The 17,740-nt window shown below is 41.6% G+C and overlaps 1 protein-coding gene across 4 annotated transcripts in view; it reads left to right on the top strand.

Annotated features, from left to right (window-relative positions):
* ASB7 (ankyrin repeat and SOCS box containing 7) overlaps positions 1-17,740 on the top strand; it is a 37,739-nt gene that overhangs the window by 4,372 nt on the left and 15,627 nt on the right. For 2 of the 4 annotated variants that reach the window (XM_083713271.1, XM_083713268.1), the window contains exons 2-5: positions 1,099-1,187; positions 3,958-4,052; positions 5,294-5,560; positions 14,401-15,006. In XM_083713271.1, coding sequence (XP_083569397.1) covers positions 5,350-5,560; positions 14,401-15,006 — 817 coding nt within the window. In that variant the 5' untranslated portion in view covers positions 1,099-1,187; positions 3,958-4,052; positions 5,294-5,349. Of the gene's footprint in view, positions 1-1,098; positions 1,232-3,957; positions 4,053-5,293; positions 5,561-14,400; positions 15,007-17,740 lie in introns of all 4 variants that reach the window. The other 2 variants (XM_083713270.1, XM_083713269.1) reach the window with 2 other exon arrangements.

The raw sequence follows: 17,740 nt of genomic DNA, 5'->3' as shown, positions 1-17,740 counted from the left end.
TCTTTATTTCTGAAGCTTATTATTTTGGCCATCTGTTTTACATTTTTGACATGATCCTTAGGTGGTTGTTTATAGCACACTCTTATATGTATATGCTCTGAAGTAAGTTCCATTGAGTTAAATGGGGCTTACTTCCAGCTAGGCTGTTATAGGATTGCAGCCATAGTCTTTTAAAACTATCACAGGGAAGTCTTCTATAGCCTGGCCCAGTGGTTTTCAACCAGAGTGCTATGGCACCCTGGGGTGCCTTGAATGATGGTGGGGGGTGCCACGGGCAACAGTGGCCTCTGTCCCTCTTTCCTTCCCTCCCTCCTCTGTTGCCTTCTCGCGTCTCTGCCTCACAAAGGCTTGCGTAGTTTTTTATTGCAGCAGCCCTGGCTATAAGCTCTACAGGCGAATGGTGCTTCTGGGAGGCACCTCTTTTGGGGGTGGAGGGCAGCTCAGAGACCAGGGATGGCAACAGCAGCTGCCTGGAGGACTTTCGAAGGGAGAGGAGAGGAAACTGAGGTAACACTCCACAAGGGGGGGGGGTGTTCGAAAAAGGGTGAGAGGCTGGCAGCTCTGGAGGCAAGTGGTGCTCCTGGGCTCCTGAGCCCCACAGGGGTGTCGCAGAAAGAATGTGGAGCCGTGGACTCAAAAAGGTTGAAAACCTCTGGCCTAGCCATTTCAGAGTTAAGCGTTTTCCCCCTTTTTAATCTTGCAGGATCTACTTAATTTTTTAATTGGCCTGTACGACTTTGGTTTTGACTTTGTACTGTATCATGAAATTCTGTGGGCAACCTAGGGATAGTTACCATCTCTCAGCCTAACCTTCCTCACAGGGATTATTTACTATTTATTTATACCCTCCCCTTCATCCAAAATTCCAAGATTAAAATTATAGAGTCCAATTTTTATTTTTTTTAAATTTTTTTTAATTGAAACAGCATAAAACAAAATACAGAGTTTTGTTGTGAGATGAAATTGGGGTTGGGGAGGGAGACCAATAAACTGCCCTGCACTCCTTGATGGAAGGGTAGAGTAAAATGTAATAAAACAAGTGTGGAGTAAGGAATGAACTTGTACCAGCTGCAACCCTGGTTCTTCTTGTCATTCCAGGCTCATGCCGCTGCAGAATAAATTTGCAGATTTTGAATCCAAAACAAAAGTCAAGAGGCAAAGATGTAATGGAAGAATCCAGTATCCAGGTGACAAACTTCAATCCTGGTTTTTTATGCTTTCACACTATTTTGTGAGTGTTGTTACTCAGATTCTTGGCTTGCTGACAGTGGATTGTAACTGTTGGCTGATGTCTTACATAGCTTCCACTGTGATAAAATGATCAAAATGTTGAGAGATGCAAGAGGCATAGTTGTTTTCTCTTTGTATTTTGGCTAGTTACCCTGGAAAATTTGGATGGCCTTCTAGAATTAGCTATTCTAAATTTTACATAGCATGTACAGTGGTGCCTCGCAAGACGAAATTAATTCGTTCCGCAAGTTTTTTCTTCTTGCGAGTTTTTCGTCTTGCGAAGCACGGTTTCCCATAGGAATGCATTGAAAATCAATCAATGCGTTCCTATGGAAACCGCCTTCAGACCAGGTCCGGCGACAGTCTGTCCCCCGACCTCTTCTGAAGGCTGGGGTGGGGGACAAGGGCTTTTTTCCCCACCGCCAGCCTTCAGAAGGCTGTTCTGAAGGCTGGCGGTGGGAAGAAAAGCCCTTCTCCCCACCTCCCGCCCCGCAAGCTCTGGGGACAGGAGGGCTTTGCTACCGACCGCCAGCATTTTAAAAGCCCCCGGGGCAGCGGAGACTTCTCCGCTGTCCCGGGGCGATTTTAAAATGCTGGCGGGCGGCAGCGAAGCCTCTGCTGTCCCGGGGCGATTTTAAAATGCTGCCGTCCCCCAGCATTTTAAAAGCCCCCGGGACAGCGGAGACTTCTCTGCCGTTTCTCCGCTATCCCGACGGCTTTTGAAGGCAGGCGGGGGGGGAGCAAAGACTTTCTTTGCTCCCCCCCCCCGCCTGCCTTAAAAAGCCGTCGGGATAGCGGAGAAACACACTGCACTTCTCCGCTATCCCGGGAAGGCAGGCGGGGGGGAGCAAAGACTTTCGCCCCCCGCCAGCCTTCAGAAGAGGTCCAGGACGGCCAGCATTTTAAAAGCGGTCCGGGATAGCGGGAAAGTGCAGTGCAATTCCCTGCTATCCCGGACCGCTTTTAAAATGCTGACGGTGGGGAGCAAAGCCTTTCGGCCCCCGCCGGCCTTCCTGGACCTCTTCTGAAGGCCGGAGGGGGGTGAAAGGCTTTGCTCCCCACCGCCAGCATTTAAAAGAGGTCCCCGGAGATTTCCCAAGTGGCTTTCTTCTTGTGAAGCAAGCCCATAGGGAAATTCGTCTTGCGGAACAACTCAAAAACTGAAAACTCTTTCGTCTTGCGAGTTTTTCGTTTTGCGAGGCGTTCGTCTTGCGGGGCACCACTGTATTGTGTGCAATATAGGCAATTATTGAAGACTGATTTCATGCATGCTTCCTTCAAAGGAAGCTCCATTGTATTCCCATAGGATTGTGGCCTTCATGTAAAAAGGTCTCCATTTTGGATATTTTTTGCTTATACAGGTAATAAACTTATAGTCGTACAAGTTAGATTTCAAAGTGAAGAGAAGGCAATGCCACTAGAACCAAGTAAACTCATAACTATGGATTAACTTCTAACTGGATCCTGTTCAGAATAAGTGCCAGATGCACTAATGTGCCATTGAAGCTCATCACAATCTGTTGACTGACTCTCTGCAAGTATAGGAGTGAGCCTTCAAGTGAGAAAGAAGGTCAGGAAAGAGGAGTGTTGTACATTGTCTATATATGTTGACAGTTATAATCCTGAGAAAGGAACTGAGTCTCTGATCCTATGACCTGTGCATAAAAAGGCCATGTGGGTATACAAGCCAATAATAATAATAATAATAATAATTTCTACCATCCTTTATACAAAGTTTACAGGGTGGTTTACAATGTAAAACAGAAAAATACATGCCATCATAACAAACAGAAACAAAAGCCCCACAGTTGGAAAGGCATAGATTGTTTAATTAGCCAAAGTTCTTGGGAGAAGAGGAATGTTTTTGCCTGGTGCCTAAAGATATGTAAAAAAGGCACCAGGCAATCCTTCCTGGGGAGAAGGGAGCCACTGCAGGAAAGGCCCATTCTTGTGTTGCCACCCTCCGGACCTCTTGCAGAGGAGGCACACGAGGAAGGGCCTCAGATGGTGATCACAGCATCCAGGTTAGTTTTTATGCATATACCAGTAGGTGGTCCTTGAGTTATTGAAGGCTCCCACCCCTAACTTGGACAGTCGCTCCAGAAGGATACCATGCTTGATAGTATTGAAAGCAACTCAGAGGTTGAGACAGAGATCATCATCCAGGGAACCAAAGTAGTTTCTATTCCATAACCTTACTTTAGGACCCCAAACCAGGCCTAAACTGGTAGTGGCATTTCTATTCCATAACCTTTCTATTCCATAACCATAACTTGTTACTTGATTATTTGGCATACAGAGGTTTCACAGGAGGGGAATTATTTCTTACCCAGAAATCTTTAGAAAGAGTGTTGGGTGTATTTCTGTAGACTATAGTGAGGGGGCATCATTCACCTGCCATCTTCTTCACAGGATAACCATTAGGGTTTTAATGCTTGTACATCTCTGTGCATGCTAGAAAAAAGATGGGATGCTGATGAGCCAGTGTGTGTTACTGTTTTTTCTTCCTTTTCTTTGTCCACTCTGCATTTTTCCTCCATCTTGTTCTACCCTGCCAAGTTACATGTCTTAAATTAAGCATCTTTTTTCAAACCGCTTCCGTTATTTCACCCTGTTTTAGACACCCTGGTGTTAAGATGCATGAAATCTATGTGACATTTGAGAGTCGATGAGCAGTTTTTATTTTTGCTTGCTTTGATCTAACAAGACTACTTTCTTTATTTCAAGGAAAGCAGTTTGCTTGACACATTATACCTGCCCACAAGGTTATGTATAATAAAGATGGGAAATACAACTAACAAAAAGTGACCTCTGTTTATAAGGTAACTATTTTTTTAATTGAACATTTGAAACTTTGATTTGTTTTAGAAAATGTTAGAATGCCTCTTTCTTAGGGTAGTAACAGTGGAGGACATCCAGGATCTACTCATTCAGTGCTATCTTCAGTGATAGCATTAGGGATAAATGGCCGAGGCAAATAACAATAAATGAAAGTTTCATTGCAATTTCCCCCCTCCCTGGCTTGATTTGTATTATAAAACATGTTATAGTTACCCAGCCACAGAAAAAGTTTTTATGAGAGAGAAAACTATTTCAGATACTGGATATTAAATGGCAAATACTAAATACTGAGCTTTGTCAGCAGCCAGTGTGGCTACCCTAGTTGTTGCTACTCAAAATATCCAGGCAATTTTTAAAGAATGTTTAAGAACTGCAAAGCAACTTTAAGGATTGCAAAGCAATTTTAGTTATGGTTTTCTATGTATGTATAAGTGTTTCTGAAACCTATTTTTTAAAAAAAAAACAGTGTAGTTTTTGAACAATAACAGTTTTCTACTGGTTCTTTGGTTAAAGTTGGAAGCAAACCATCCTCTACACTTGCACAAATCTAAGTCAGAGGAAGAAAAGCTGTTGGTTCATGCATACATCGCAAATCTTAAAAGAACTCAAAGATTTTTTTAAATGCATAGATAGTCCATTTGAATTGCAGTGTAGCTAATTCCACTGTTCTTGAGGAACATGCAGATAATGCTGCATGACATTTTATTAGAAATAGTTGTGTCCATTGATACTTAGGAAGTAAGAACAATGAGGGCCTAAATGGCACAGCCAGATCACCCTCACAGTCTTAAAAATGTAGGTGTAAAAGGGCAAGTGTCTAGGCTTCGTGAAATAAAAAATCAAGGTTACGATTTTTGGAAAGAAATATCAGAAAATGAGGGGCAATGGATGAACAACTGATTGACCAATGGCATGAATTTAAATATCTAGGAATTCATTTGGAATGTAATAAAATGTTAAGCTTCTAAAACCTTGAGTACCATTAAATTTTATTCTGTGAAAGTTGACTTTATAATTGATCTTTCAGCCTTCTCAAATGGCTATTTTGGGGGTACAGTGGGGTAGCGGGGACTGAAAAGCCCTGGCACATGGGTGTGTGTGTGTGTGTGTGTGTGTGTGTGTGTGCAGCTTTGTGGATCCTGTCCCGTTTATCCATATTGCTATGGAGTGTTACTGGCACTCTCCCTCTCTCCAATTCTGATTTGTGTTTACTGTGTTTCAGTTGCAGGTGACCTGTGAGACCTCATGATCCTTCTTTAGGAGGCAGATTCTGCGAGGATGTTACATCACCACTGCCGGAGGAACCCCGAACTACAGGAAGAATTGCAGATTCAGGCTGCGGTGGCTGCTGGAGATGTTCACACTGTGCGCAAGATGCTAGAGCAGGGCTATTCTCCAAATGGTCGAGATGCCAATGGCTGGACCCTGCTCCATTTCTCAGCAGCAAGAGGAAAAGAAAGATGTGTCCGTGTATTCCTCGAACATGGAGGTTGGTTGACTTAAATGAGGTGGGGGTGAAATTTGACCAAGCATCAAGGATTTTATCCTTTGCACCTTCACTTTAAACTCTTGTTTGTTTGTTTGCTTGTTTGTTTGTTTATGGCAGTGGCCACATTCAGATGATCACATCTCTGCTTAGTAAGTCAATATATGTGCAAACTTCATGAACCTTGCTTCCCACTTGGTGTGAGTATGCAAATGAGATGGGAAATGGCAGCTTGTCTTTCAGTCATGCCTGAATCTGGAAACCGTCACTTAAAAGTTAGCCTCCAGATCTTGACTTGATTGAAAGCAATTAACCATAGTTCCTGGTTGGGCGTAATGGGAAGCTATTGTTAACTGCCGCTTCCTGGCTTGTTCGCTGGAGGGAGAAATGAAGGAACTGCATACCTGTATGAAGCTCACTCATGTTGAGTTTAGGGTTTTATCATCTGAATGTGGCTCTTTTTGCATTTGGCTTCACAAAATGATCAGGTAAGATGAGTAGGACTTAATTTCTGTATTTTTAATTTTTTGTACTTTAAATCTAATAGTAAATTTAAAAAGTGAGTAGGCAAGCTATGGAATTGCAAAATGCTCCACAAGGGGGCTCCCCTCTGTTAAGTATTTTAAAAACTGTACATACCAGAGAAATAACAGGTTGCAAGGATGCTCAAGGAATCCATTCACTTTGCATCTAGGCTATGTTATTTTTCTCTTGTTAAGTTATTTATTTATTAAATTTATATATTGCTGTTTATCTGAGGAGCACAGGGTGGTTTACAATATAAAAAACACAAAAATATATAATATAATAACAAACAGAACAACCCACCCCCCAGTTTAAAAGGCAATAGATTGTTTAATTAGCCAAAGGCCTGGGAGAAGAGGAATGTTTTCAACTGGCACCTGAAGATATGTAATGAAGGCACCAGTTGAGCCTCTTTGGGGAGAGTGTTCCACAAACAGAGAGCCACCATCGAAAAGGCCTGTTCTCTAGTTGCCACCTTCTGGACTTCTCATGGATGTGGCAAATGAAGAAGGGCGCCTCAGATGATGATCACAGGATCTGGGTTGGTTCATGTGAAAAGAGGCAATCCTTGAAGTATTGCATTCCTGAGCCATTTAAGGCTTTGCAGGTCCAAAACAACACTTTGAATCGAGCCTGGAAACTAATTGGCAATCAGTGCAATCAGGCCAGTACAGTGGTACCTTGGGTTACATACGCTTCAGGTTACAGATTCCGCTAAGCTGATGGAAGGCACTCTGCACCACCGAAGCCGACTGAGCCTCAAGCGACAGCAATGGATCCAGTAGTGTTCTCAAGCAGTATACCAACTCATTCAGAGGGAGTGTAATGCCATCAAGAGCAGGCAACCTCCCATCTAGCCAATCTAGAAAACCACCCATTAACTGCCTTAGTCTTACCTGGATTGAGCTTCAGTTTATTGGCTCTCATCCAGTCCAAAATACCTACAGATGTAAGGGAGAAGTAGAGCTGTGTGTCATCAGCATATCGCTGACAGTGTACTCCAGAATTCTGTATGACCCCACTCAGCTGTTTCACGTAGGTGTTAAGTAGAATGTGGAATAAAATCTAATTCTGAGGAACCCCACATTGAAGGCTGCATGGGGCTGAAGAGCATTCCTCAAGTATTACCCTTGGGAAATAGACATCCAAGAAGGAACAGAACCACAGCAAAGCAGTGCTTTGAAACTTTTGTGTAAGCCAACTATCAAATGTAGATGATGATACTGTGGTACCTCGGTTGTCGAACATAATCCGTTCCAGAAGACAGTTCGACTTCCGAAATGTTCTACAACCGAGGGGCAATGGGCGGTTGGCAAATTCCATTGAGAAAATGGAGAAACACACCTCGGAAGCCGTTCAACTTCCAAGGCACATTAAAAAACGAAAGCATTGACTTACAGGTTTTTGGCGTTCGGCTTTCAAATCAATCGGCTTCCGAGACGCTTGAAAACCAAGGTTCCACTGTAGCAATGTTTAAGAGGTGTTCTGTTTTTATGTCTTTGGTTTCTTTGAAGTGGTAACATAGTTTTTCTAAGCAGCTTCGAAGCCCAGCCATCATTGCAAATGTTCAAAGGGAGCTCCCAGGAGTGAAAAGATCTGATTTGGACCCATGAGAGCACCCATCTCTCTCCTCCACCCCAGCCCCACCGGTACAGTGTCCCTGGGAGGCTCAGTGTATATTTCCGCATCATTTCCATAGTCATTTGCAGCCCTATTTGAACATAGTCACAGTAGCAGCTGGTATTGGAAGCTCCTTGGGAGTGGCTATTTTACCAGTTTAAAGTTTCTGTCTTTTTAAATGCAGCCTTCAGCCTATGTAGTAAAACAAGTACCATTCTAAATGTGATTCTAGTACAGACATTTTATTTTTGTTTTAAAACTTGCAAATAGTAAACAAACAACCTGGGAATTAACAATGTGAAAGTGACACAGACTGACCATCCCTAGTTAAGGGCAGTGCTCCAGAACTCTGTACTACAGGGATTGAACAAAAGAAATTGTCTGTTCGCACTTGGGCCGGGGAGCAAAGAGAGAGCTATTTGTGCATTAATGGGAAGCCACAGTTCAGAGGTGGCTAAAATGTGGCCCTTTGTAAGTTGCTGGACTACAGCTCCTGCATTCCTGAGTGTTGCCTATGCTTTCTGGAACTGATGGAAGTTTGGAGCCCAAAATCATCTAGAGCAGTGTTTCTCAACCTTGGGCCGCCAGCTGTTTGTGAACTACAGCTCCCATCATCTCTGACCACTGGTCCTGCTAGCTAGGGATGGTGGGAGTTGTAGTCCAAACTAGCTGGAGGCCCAAGGTTGAGAAACACTGATCTAGAGGGCCACAGGTTCCCCAACCCTGCCATAGTTAATGGTTTCCAGGAAAGTATGAACATGCCACTGTGTGCATAAAGTGAATTGGAGCCTATGTGCTAAAATGTAAAATTGGTGAATTCGAGATAAGATGGCAGAAAGACTGGAATTTAACGAAAGGGAAACTCTGAGAACTTTTGTGTGGCCTCTTACTGGGGAAATTTCTCTGGAGGCAAGAGCTTATGGAACAAACGGATCCAAGTGAATCATGTTTTGCCAAAATCCAACAAAGCTTTGTATGCCACATAAGTACCCCTTCATGTATCTAATATACATAAATCTACTAGAGGCTGAGGTTTTACTATGGGAATGATTTTGAACACTCAAGAAAAGCATGATTATGTATTTTTCAGTTCTGCTCATGTAGCTCCCACCTTCTGTTGACAATAGTGTGTTTATTGTAGATTTGTCTGTATTACTCCAGTAGAGTAGATTCCTCTTGCTATGTTTGTAAGGAAAAGAAAGATATTTTTGTGTTGCAAGAAATAGTTCTTATGCTTTATCATTGTATATCTTAGATCATGTACATGTATGTCTGAGTGCATGTGCTGCATAAACACGAAGCCCATTCCTTCTAGATGGTGCTAACATGGAACTGAGCATTTAATGAGGGGGTCGATTTGTGCCATGAAATATACTACTAGTTAATCAGGAGAATAGCACAGAAATAGCCTATTGCTGCCTTAAAGCAGAGCTTATAAATCAGGTTTCCTCAAACTCAAAACATACAAACTACAAAAGCTATAGTCTCAAAACATCTGGAGGACTGAGTTTGAGGAAGCCTGTTATAAATGATCAAAATGCATAAAGAGTTGGCAAGTTTTAGCTTAAACTTCAAGTATTGCAAATTGTATGATCTTTTAAGGTCCAGTAGAATAAATTATGACCGTTTTTTATCCTTCCTGTGGTAAGTGTGGCCAGAAGATGGCAGTACAAGTGTTTGCAAAACAGATTTAGAACTGCAATGAATTTACTCCCAAAAATTACTGTGTGAGTCTTGATGTCTAATAATCTCCACCTGTTTCCTAGTTATGCAAATATTCATCAGAATATTGCATAGCTTCGATATCCAATTATTTTTTTATTTCACTATTCGATATCTGCCAGTTTATATTAGCTGTATTTGATAGTTCCTAAAAAGTATTTGACATTAGCCATACTTTGACAGCTGGTAGGCAGTAGTATGTTAAAGTGGTTTTTAGACTTTATGAAGGGAATCCTGTAGACAGTGATATCTGTGATACAGCTCTTGGACATTACAGAGCATTTTGTAGCATGTTCTAAGGTGGTTGCTTAGTTCACACAGGGCAATGCTAAGCTGCCTCATTCCCCCTTGGCTGTAAATTGCAGAGGAAAGATCAGTAGTGGTGGGCAAACTGTCTTCCAGTGAAAGTTTCAAAATCACTGTACTCATAACAGTGTGCTGACAATGAGCATGCAGTAGTATTTAATATTAGATTTTGAAAAGCTGACATGTAATCATTTATATTATTTATAACCTAAATAGGATTATAGCAGCATCACTTGTTATAATACTGTCTGTTAGCATGAGTTTTTAAGTTGTCATGCAGATGCTTTATCAGAAATAGTCTAATTTAAATAGATTGGCTTCTTCTATTCCTTCCAGTAGCTACTGAGTACTTACAGACTTTCTGGAGTTGTTCGTTGGGCAGAGTAGTTTTTTTTTTGTGTGTGTGTGTGTGTGTGTGTGTGTGTTAAGAGCTAGTCTTAAAACTACTTGGTTTAACACCTGCACAAGATAATAACAGAGCAAGATAGTTATGCTAACAGTGTTGCCCTAAAGTAGGGTTGCCATATTTTCACCTGGCCACTGTTTCCAACAGCCGAATCCCGGCTATGTCCAGGAAATTCCGGACGTATGGCAGCCCTACCCTAAAGTTCTAGAGCCCTGTTAGATGATTGGGTAGAAAAATATTTTTTTTTTATTGGAAGCTTCACAGTAAAGCCAACCAAAAAAACTATGCTTCAACAGAACTTCAGGGACATGCAGGAAGAACATGACTTTAAGGTTTGGAGCAGCTGGGCTGACCTCAGGCTTGCTACACCCTTGGGAAAGCACTTGGTGAAAACTTCTTAATTCATTTCCTGGCCACCACAGTATTTACCCCTGTTTTTTCACCTCATTTTTTCCTCCTTTGCTTCCTCTGTTTGTCTTGAGAGAAACAAACCAGCAGCACTGGTCTGCACTTAACATATACAGGCAACTCTCCATTTATGCAGGGGTTACATTCTGAGGCACCGTGCGCATACGGGAAGTCATGTATAATTGAAGCACCCATTGGAAAAGCCTGCAAACACCCTCTAAAGCTCTGGAAACCCTTTAAAAACCAGTAGTCCTACCAGACGGCTAGAAATGGTGGCACTCAGTCTTCCTCATCGCTGGAGGAGGATGATTTGCAAACAATGACGAGCAGAGTAGACTGGTATCCCCAAGTGCTTGGTTGTAGGTCAGATTCACTTGGTGGGGCTGATGGTGTATTGCAAAAGAACATGGGGGTGGGCAGCTGGCACTTTTGTCTCTTCAGCTGGTCAGCGCACGTTTGGGCAGCCTCCTGGTCCACAAATGCAGCTTCAATATGGGTGCCAATATTCTTTAAATTAAAATGTCATTTGAAGTGGTCCAGCCAACCGCAGCTAGCTCAGAACTCCTTTGCAGGCTGCTTGAAGCGCACATGCAGCCTGACAGTCTTCTTGTGCAAGGTGCTGCCATTAATGGGGATACACTAGCAGTTTATGTCCTCTAGACACAGGTTCAGCGCCTCATGTGCCTTCACCAGGGCCTCAGTGTTCGAAACTCCCATTGTTCTAGGCACATTTTGTGACCGGTAATTTAATTAGCGCGAACAGTTTCTGATCTCTGGGTGCAGTCCTGCGTCTAAGTTTTCAGATTAGAACTGTAGAGTGAAAAGGAAAGCAGGACCTTTTTCTTCCACCCCACTTCCAGCTACTCTCTGAAGACTGGAGAAGAGACCCTCTTAAGAATATTAGGGGGGTGAGCGGGGGAAGGACTATACCATGTGAAAAACGAACATAATATTTTAGCTGCAGTTCATTCATTTTCAGCTTTGTATTCTTGTGATTAAAAAAAGCATACCTAGATATTCTGTCGTTGCACCCATAACCTAGGTTTAAGTTGCCATTTAGCTCCTAGCTTTCATATCTGTTTCTAACACTGGGCATGTAGATGGGGACTATGTAGCATGTAGTTGGGGACTATGGCAGTTGCATGTGTACATGCACTTGCTGCCCCTGATGCCAGATGGCCGTGGTATAAACAATTTTTTTTCCTTGTACCTTAATGGCACATATTCTGGATTCATTCTTGCCAAACTTGTGTGCCACAGCGCGCGCACACACACATGCCACTCTAGAAACAGTCCAGCACTTCCTATTTCTCCTTCAGCGTTGGTGATGCTGTGTTTAGGTGCCGTATCAAACAACAGCTTTAAAAAACTCCTCCAAAACAATCGCTCTCTCCCTATCTCCTTTCTCAAACTCCCAACTCTCCACAGGCCTCAATGGTAGATGCAAGGGCTCTTGGGACTGCAAGTACAAAGGCCTGTGGGATTGCTAGGTGCTGTTTCCACTCCTTTTCTGACTGTTTCATGCCTATTCTGAGGCTGTTTTAGCAATTTTTATCATTCACTCCCATGTATGGCGTGATGCACGTATGTATGGTGACACACACACATTGAATGTACATAAATGATGGGTTGCCTGTAGTTAGCCTCTGACTTGTTTCCTTCTTAAGTGTAGCAGAGTTAGGAGCAGGGGAGAAGCAAAGCAGAGGTGTTTGAGCAGTGTGCACAAGTTTGCACTGAATCTTAGTTTTTAAAGTGGTTTAAAGTTGTATTTTAGCCAGGCCAATGTTTTAAACTGTCCTTGCAAATATCTTATCTCAATCTTGTATGCAGATAATGCCAGTGTATGTATAAGCAAAACTACTCTTAGAAAGGTTGGGGGGGGATATGTGTGTTGTGTTGGAATATCAACTCTACACTGGTGGGTCTTTAAAGAATGAATCCAGATTTCTGGGGATAGAGGGAAATCTGTGATACTGTTTTTTATTTGGTACCTTATTTTCTTTCTTCTATGGCTGGATATTTACATGCCTGAAAAACCTTAATTTTGTGAAATGGCAAACCCAGATTATTTTCATTTTATAGAAAATGCTTTTATCAAGATGATCTGAAATAACATGTAGCTTACATACTTTGGAAATGCTGTGAACCACAGAGGGCATTCTTTCTTTACCTTATACAGCATTGTGCACCCCCCCTCCCCCGCAAAAAAATAGAAGCTCATCTTGCCAGACCACAATACATCTGTATCTTGGGCCAGCAGATGTTACTTCACATGCTTCTTTTTAAGACCAAGAAGCACAACGCAAAACAAAACACAGAACACAGAAACAAGCATGACATTTTAGAGTTGAAGGAGCTTTGATGCATAGAAATACCTTGAGTAGTTGGGTTTAGGTTTGTTTTTGACCAAGATGTGGAAACTGAGGAGGTAAATTGAGATGAAGCTTACTACAAGAACTCTGCATCAGTTAATTCATATTTCAAGCAAATATGAATTTCAGTGAATCTACTTCTAATTTGAGCTGTTGCATGAGCTGGATGGATAGTTGCTCTGTATGAGGCAGTTTCCTGTGTTCCCATTAAAAACATTATAAATCACAACAGCACTAAAAACAATTAAAAAGACCTGATTAAAATGATGCATGCATATTAACACCTTTTCTGAAAGCACATACTTCCCTTATAAAAACAAAATAAAGTGTATAGTGTGGAAGATCAGTGTTTTGCTTCCGCTAAAGTGTTCATTGTTCTACTGCAAGTAGGTTTAGCAATTAGAGTAGCGAAGTATCAGTTAGTTGGTGCAGCCCTGTCATAATAGTTAGACAGCAGAGCAGTAGCTTTTACATTTCCCCCCATCTTCGTCTTTTCCTGGTTTGGCTTGGGGGGGGGGGGACTTGCCATGGAGGAGTTAGGCTGGAAAAGGAGCCTGCTGCCAGGCAGAGTTAGGAGTAAAGAAAGGTATCAACTAGCACCTGTGGTTAAAACAAGCCATGACTTTGCATTGTATCATGTTGCCAGACAACAAATCATGGTTAGTCTGCTGAGCTGCATTCAGATGTCTTAACGAGCCACACTTTGGCTAAACAAGCTGCTGTTCAGCATTATGCGTGAACCAGGCTAATACGCAATAATGTTGAGTCTGTTCAAAAGGAAAGTAAGTTCACCCGTTTGCTACTACGTTGTGTATTTTTGTGTGTTCTTACTGTAAACCATCCAGTGATCCTTGGGTGAAGGGTGGTATAGAAATTGAATAAATAAAAATAAAATTCACTTTTTCAAATAGACCCATGTTCCAAAATACAGCCTGCACCTGAGATTTTGTTTTTTTATTTATTATTATTTATTCAACAGCCTCTGCCCTGGCTCTGCCAAACAACATCTTAAATTCTCTGAAGTTATAAAGCAACTTGTATTTTGAGGGTTACTACTGAATTGGAAAATTGCATACAGACAACAGTTGTGTGCCAATATTATCAAATTGTTTGGATCAGCTAAGACTAGAAAGCCATAAAGTAAAATTTTTCATATTTTCAATTGGTGAAAGTGAAAGAGAAAGACTAGCTCTTCCCCTAACTTTTTAGATCTTTCTTTCATCTATCATCTATCTATCATCTATCTATCTATCTATCTATCTATCTAGTCAGCTAGCTAGCTAGCTTTTATTACGGTAAGTAAATAAAATGAACAGCTTACAGCATAATATAAGAACTAATTATTATCAATTGCAAGATGGTTGGGTAAGATGATTTTGTAGGACACCCTCCCAAGAATTGTAACAATGTATAGAAAAAATTTCAGATGCCTTTCTGTGTTCTCCTGATAATAGCTAACCCATTGCAATTTTGTTTAACTTTAGCTGATCCCACAGTGAAAGACTTAATTGGAGGCTTCACTGCTCTACATTACGCAGCTATGCACGGCCGAGCTCGGATTGCACGCCTAATGCTGGAATCAGACTACCGCGTTGATATCATTAATGCAAAAAGTAATGATGGCTGGACTCCTCTGCATGTGGCTGCTCACTACGGCAGAGACTCGTTTGTCCGTCTCCTGCTGGAATTCAAGGCTGAGGTTGATCCACTCAGTGACAAAGGTACTACACCACTTCAACTGGCTATTATCCGCGAAAGGTCCAGCTGTGTCAAAATACTCCTAGATCACAATGCCAACATTGACATTCAGAACGGCTTCCTGTTGCGCTATGCTGTGATCAAAAGCAATCATTCTTATTGCCGGATGTTCCTTCAGAGAGGGGCTGATACAAACTTGGGGCGCTTAGAAGACGGGCAGACGCCATTGCACTTGTCTGCTCTTAGGGATGATGTACTCTGTGCACAGATGTTATACAACTATGGTGCAGACACTAATACAAAGAACTATGAAGGACAGACTCCGCTCGCAGTTTCAATAAGTATTTCTGGAAGTAGCCGACCTTGTTTGGATTTCCTACAGGAAGTAACAAGTATGTATACTGGAAATCTTTAATCAAAGTCCTCCAATGGTCTTTGGGGGAAGTTGGTGGAAAAATGGGTTTCCTACTTAGCTGGTTATTACTTAGGCAGGCCCAGAGAATAACCACTATTTTCCCCTTCAGAATCATGCTTGTACTTCAAATCCTGATTTTTTTTTTGTCAGTCCTAGTCAATCAACAGTTCTGCATGTGGCAGGAAGGTAACAGAGAATGAAGGCTGAGAAGTGTAAAATACATTTTCCCAAGGTCTTTCTCTGGTTTACAAAGGAATGTTCAAAAACTGCCCCTTGCTCATAAATTATTTTTCACTTTTCTTTGTTCTTCATTAGAATGGGAGATGATACTGAATTATTTATCCCTTGGGGCTGCCAAATGAGCCTGGTTATTGTGTTGACATCCTTTGGACCTCACAGTGATATTAACATGTGTATGTTGGCTCTTAAATTATAGATCTAAGCAATTCGTGGTTGATACTACTTACCACTAAGTATTATTTTCACCATCAGTCTTCTTTTCTTCTTCTTTGGTGATCAAACTTTACCAAACCAATTCTTTTTCCAGCAGTTGCCTGACACAATATTTCTTCTTGGTTTATGCTTATGATGCAGTGTTGACATGGTTAATCTGTACTGTTTTCCTTTGTCACTAAGCCCCCAACTTATGCACATTTAACTTGTGCACATTCAGCTTGACATGCATGGCAAAAAAATTAAGAAGGAGTAGAGTTTCGAGGAAAATGACTTTGGTAATCCCACCTGCCATTGAATCCGGTGTGTTTTGCCTATATGTGATTTTGGCTTTAGGCATGATCCCCAGAACGTAACCCCACTCAAGCTGCAGGCTTACTTTTGAAGTAAAATATAGAGTATACAGAATAGAGCAGAGCCAGAGTTGTTCTTGTGACAAAACCATATTATAACAATCAGCCTGTTACGTGTTCTCTGTATGATAATGATATCTCACCGTAGGTGGAACTTGTCAAATGTAGGTAGCATGTAACAACCCATAGTTCCAATTCTGTTTAGTAGCAATCACTTGTCTTATCTCTAGTTATTGCTGAGATGTGGGTAAGACTAACTCAGCTGTATCTGAGGCTCCTACATTCAAGAAGTGTGTGGTATGTGTATGGGGTTTGATTGCTGAATAAGCTCGAGGAGGCATGTCATAGGTATGTAAATTATCTGCTCACTGAATTTGTACTTCCTTTGAAACTACAGAGGGATTAATTTTAACATACAGGTTTAGTAACAGGTGTAATACTAAACTTTGCATCAGCATTATATAAATGAAGTTTGGGCTTTTGTTCATTCTCCCTCACGTCGCTATACCAATTTCTATTCTCTCTAGTTTACAGAAACCATTAATTTATCATCATTTAAAAAACAACAACGCAGATCTTTAAAGCATTTCCTTATTTTTTAAAAAATTGTCCCAGAAAACTAACCCTTTCCTTTAAAACAAATAGACAGGTTACTACCATTTGCATTGTCAGTGTTTTTCTGGACTTGTAGTTTTCCTTCATTTTTCCTTCACCCAGTTTTCTTTGCATATAACAATGCATTCATATCCTAGTTACTTTGTATCCAGGCACTTTCTCTGCAGAGTTTTTCTTCCAGCTTACTCTCCTCCTACCCTAGCAACTTCCTGCTTAGCACCCTCCTCTGTGTGTCATGTGGGAATTTGGGATTGGTTTTTTTCTTGAACACTTAAACCTTTTTTTAAAATTGTGCTTAACTTTGCATATGTTCAGATTTTTGAACATTAAGGCTGCAGTCCTAAACACCTAGATTGAATTTTGCTCCATTAGACTCCGTCGAACTGACTTCCGACTAAGGTATGTTGGATTGTCCCGCCACTATAGTTAAGTAATTTTTAGTAGCACTGTTCCTATCAATGTCTCTCTTTTTGAAAACTTCTCGGTCTCCTTAACCCTACAGTGTAATTTTGATCTTTTTCAGTGTCCTTCATGGATTGTACATGGATTCTATACTGTCTTTTTCTTTTCATCACCTCCCTTCTATTGTCATAATCATTTAACCTTTTAAAGATGTTCAGTGCTGTAGGCATGTATTCTCCTGATTTTGATTGTATGACTTTCTTCATCAAAATGTAATGCCACACTAGCACTGGCTAAGATTTGTGGAATGGCTGAACTGAAAGATCTCTGTGCTGATTTTCTTCTGAGCCTATCCCTTCTAAGGCTTGCTTTGCTCACGTTCTGCTTGGCATACCTTCAGCACTACCCTTATACAATCCTTTGAATACTTAAGCATTGAATAAGCAGCCACACTGGCCTCCTCCCTACACCTGTTGTTTTTCTCTTTCTCTTTCCCAGTACATCCATGTGTAGCACACCCAGTGATCCTTGGGGATGGCCTTGGGCCTCTCTTGGCCACGTTGGTCCTATTGCATACCCTCCTTAAATGCTTTTGACTTGGCAGGAATGTGACCTTGAACTGTGGTAATGCCTCTTGCTTCCTGGATAAAGGGTGGAAAGGATTGTGCATGTGTGCTGACTTTAGCATGCCTGCAATGTAGGCAACTGTACAAAGGAAAGTCACATCCATTGCTTGGCCCACTCTTGCCTTTGGTCCCATTCACCATGCAGCCCTTGGGATGAAAATGGTTCCTTGCCCCTGATTTAGGCCTTATTCCCAAGATTTACTGCATTTGTCTCTGCCTCTGGGATGCCATTTGACAAGTTTGTATTGTACTTTAGCTAACT

Source organism: Podarcis gaigeae (genome assembly GCF_964106915.1).
Source record: "Podarcis gaigeae genome assembly, chromosome: 14".
NCBI classification, from domain to species: Eukaryota; Metazoa; Chordata; class Lepidosauria; order Squamata; family Lacertidae; genus Podarcis; species Podarcis gaigeae.
Note: the sequence above shows the minus strand (reverse complement) of the source record. Positions and strands in the feature narration are given on the sequence as shown.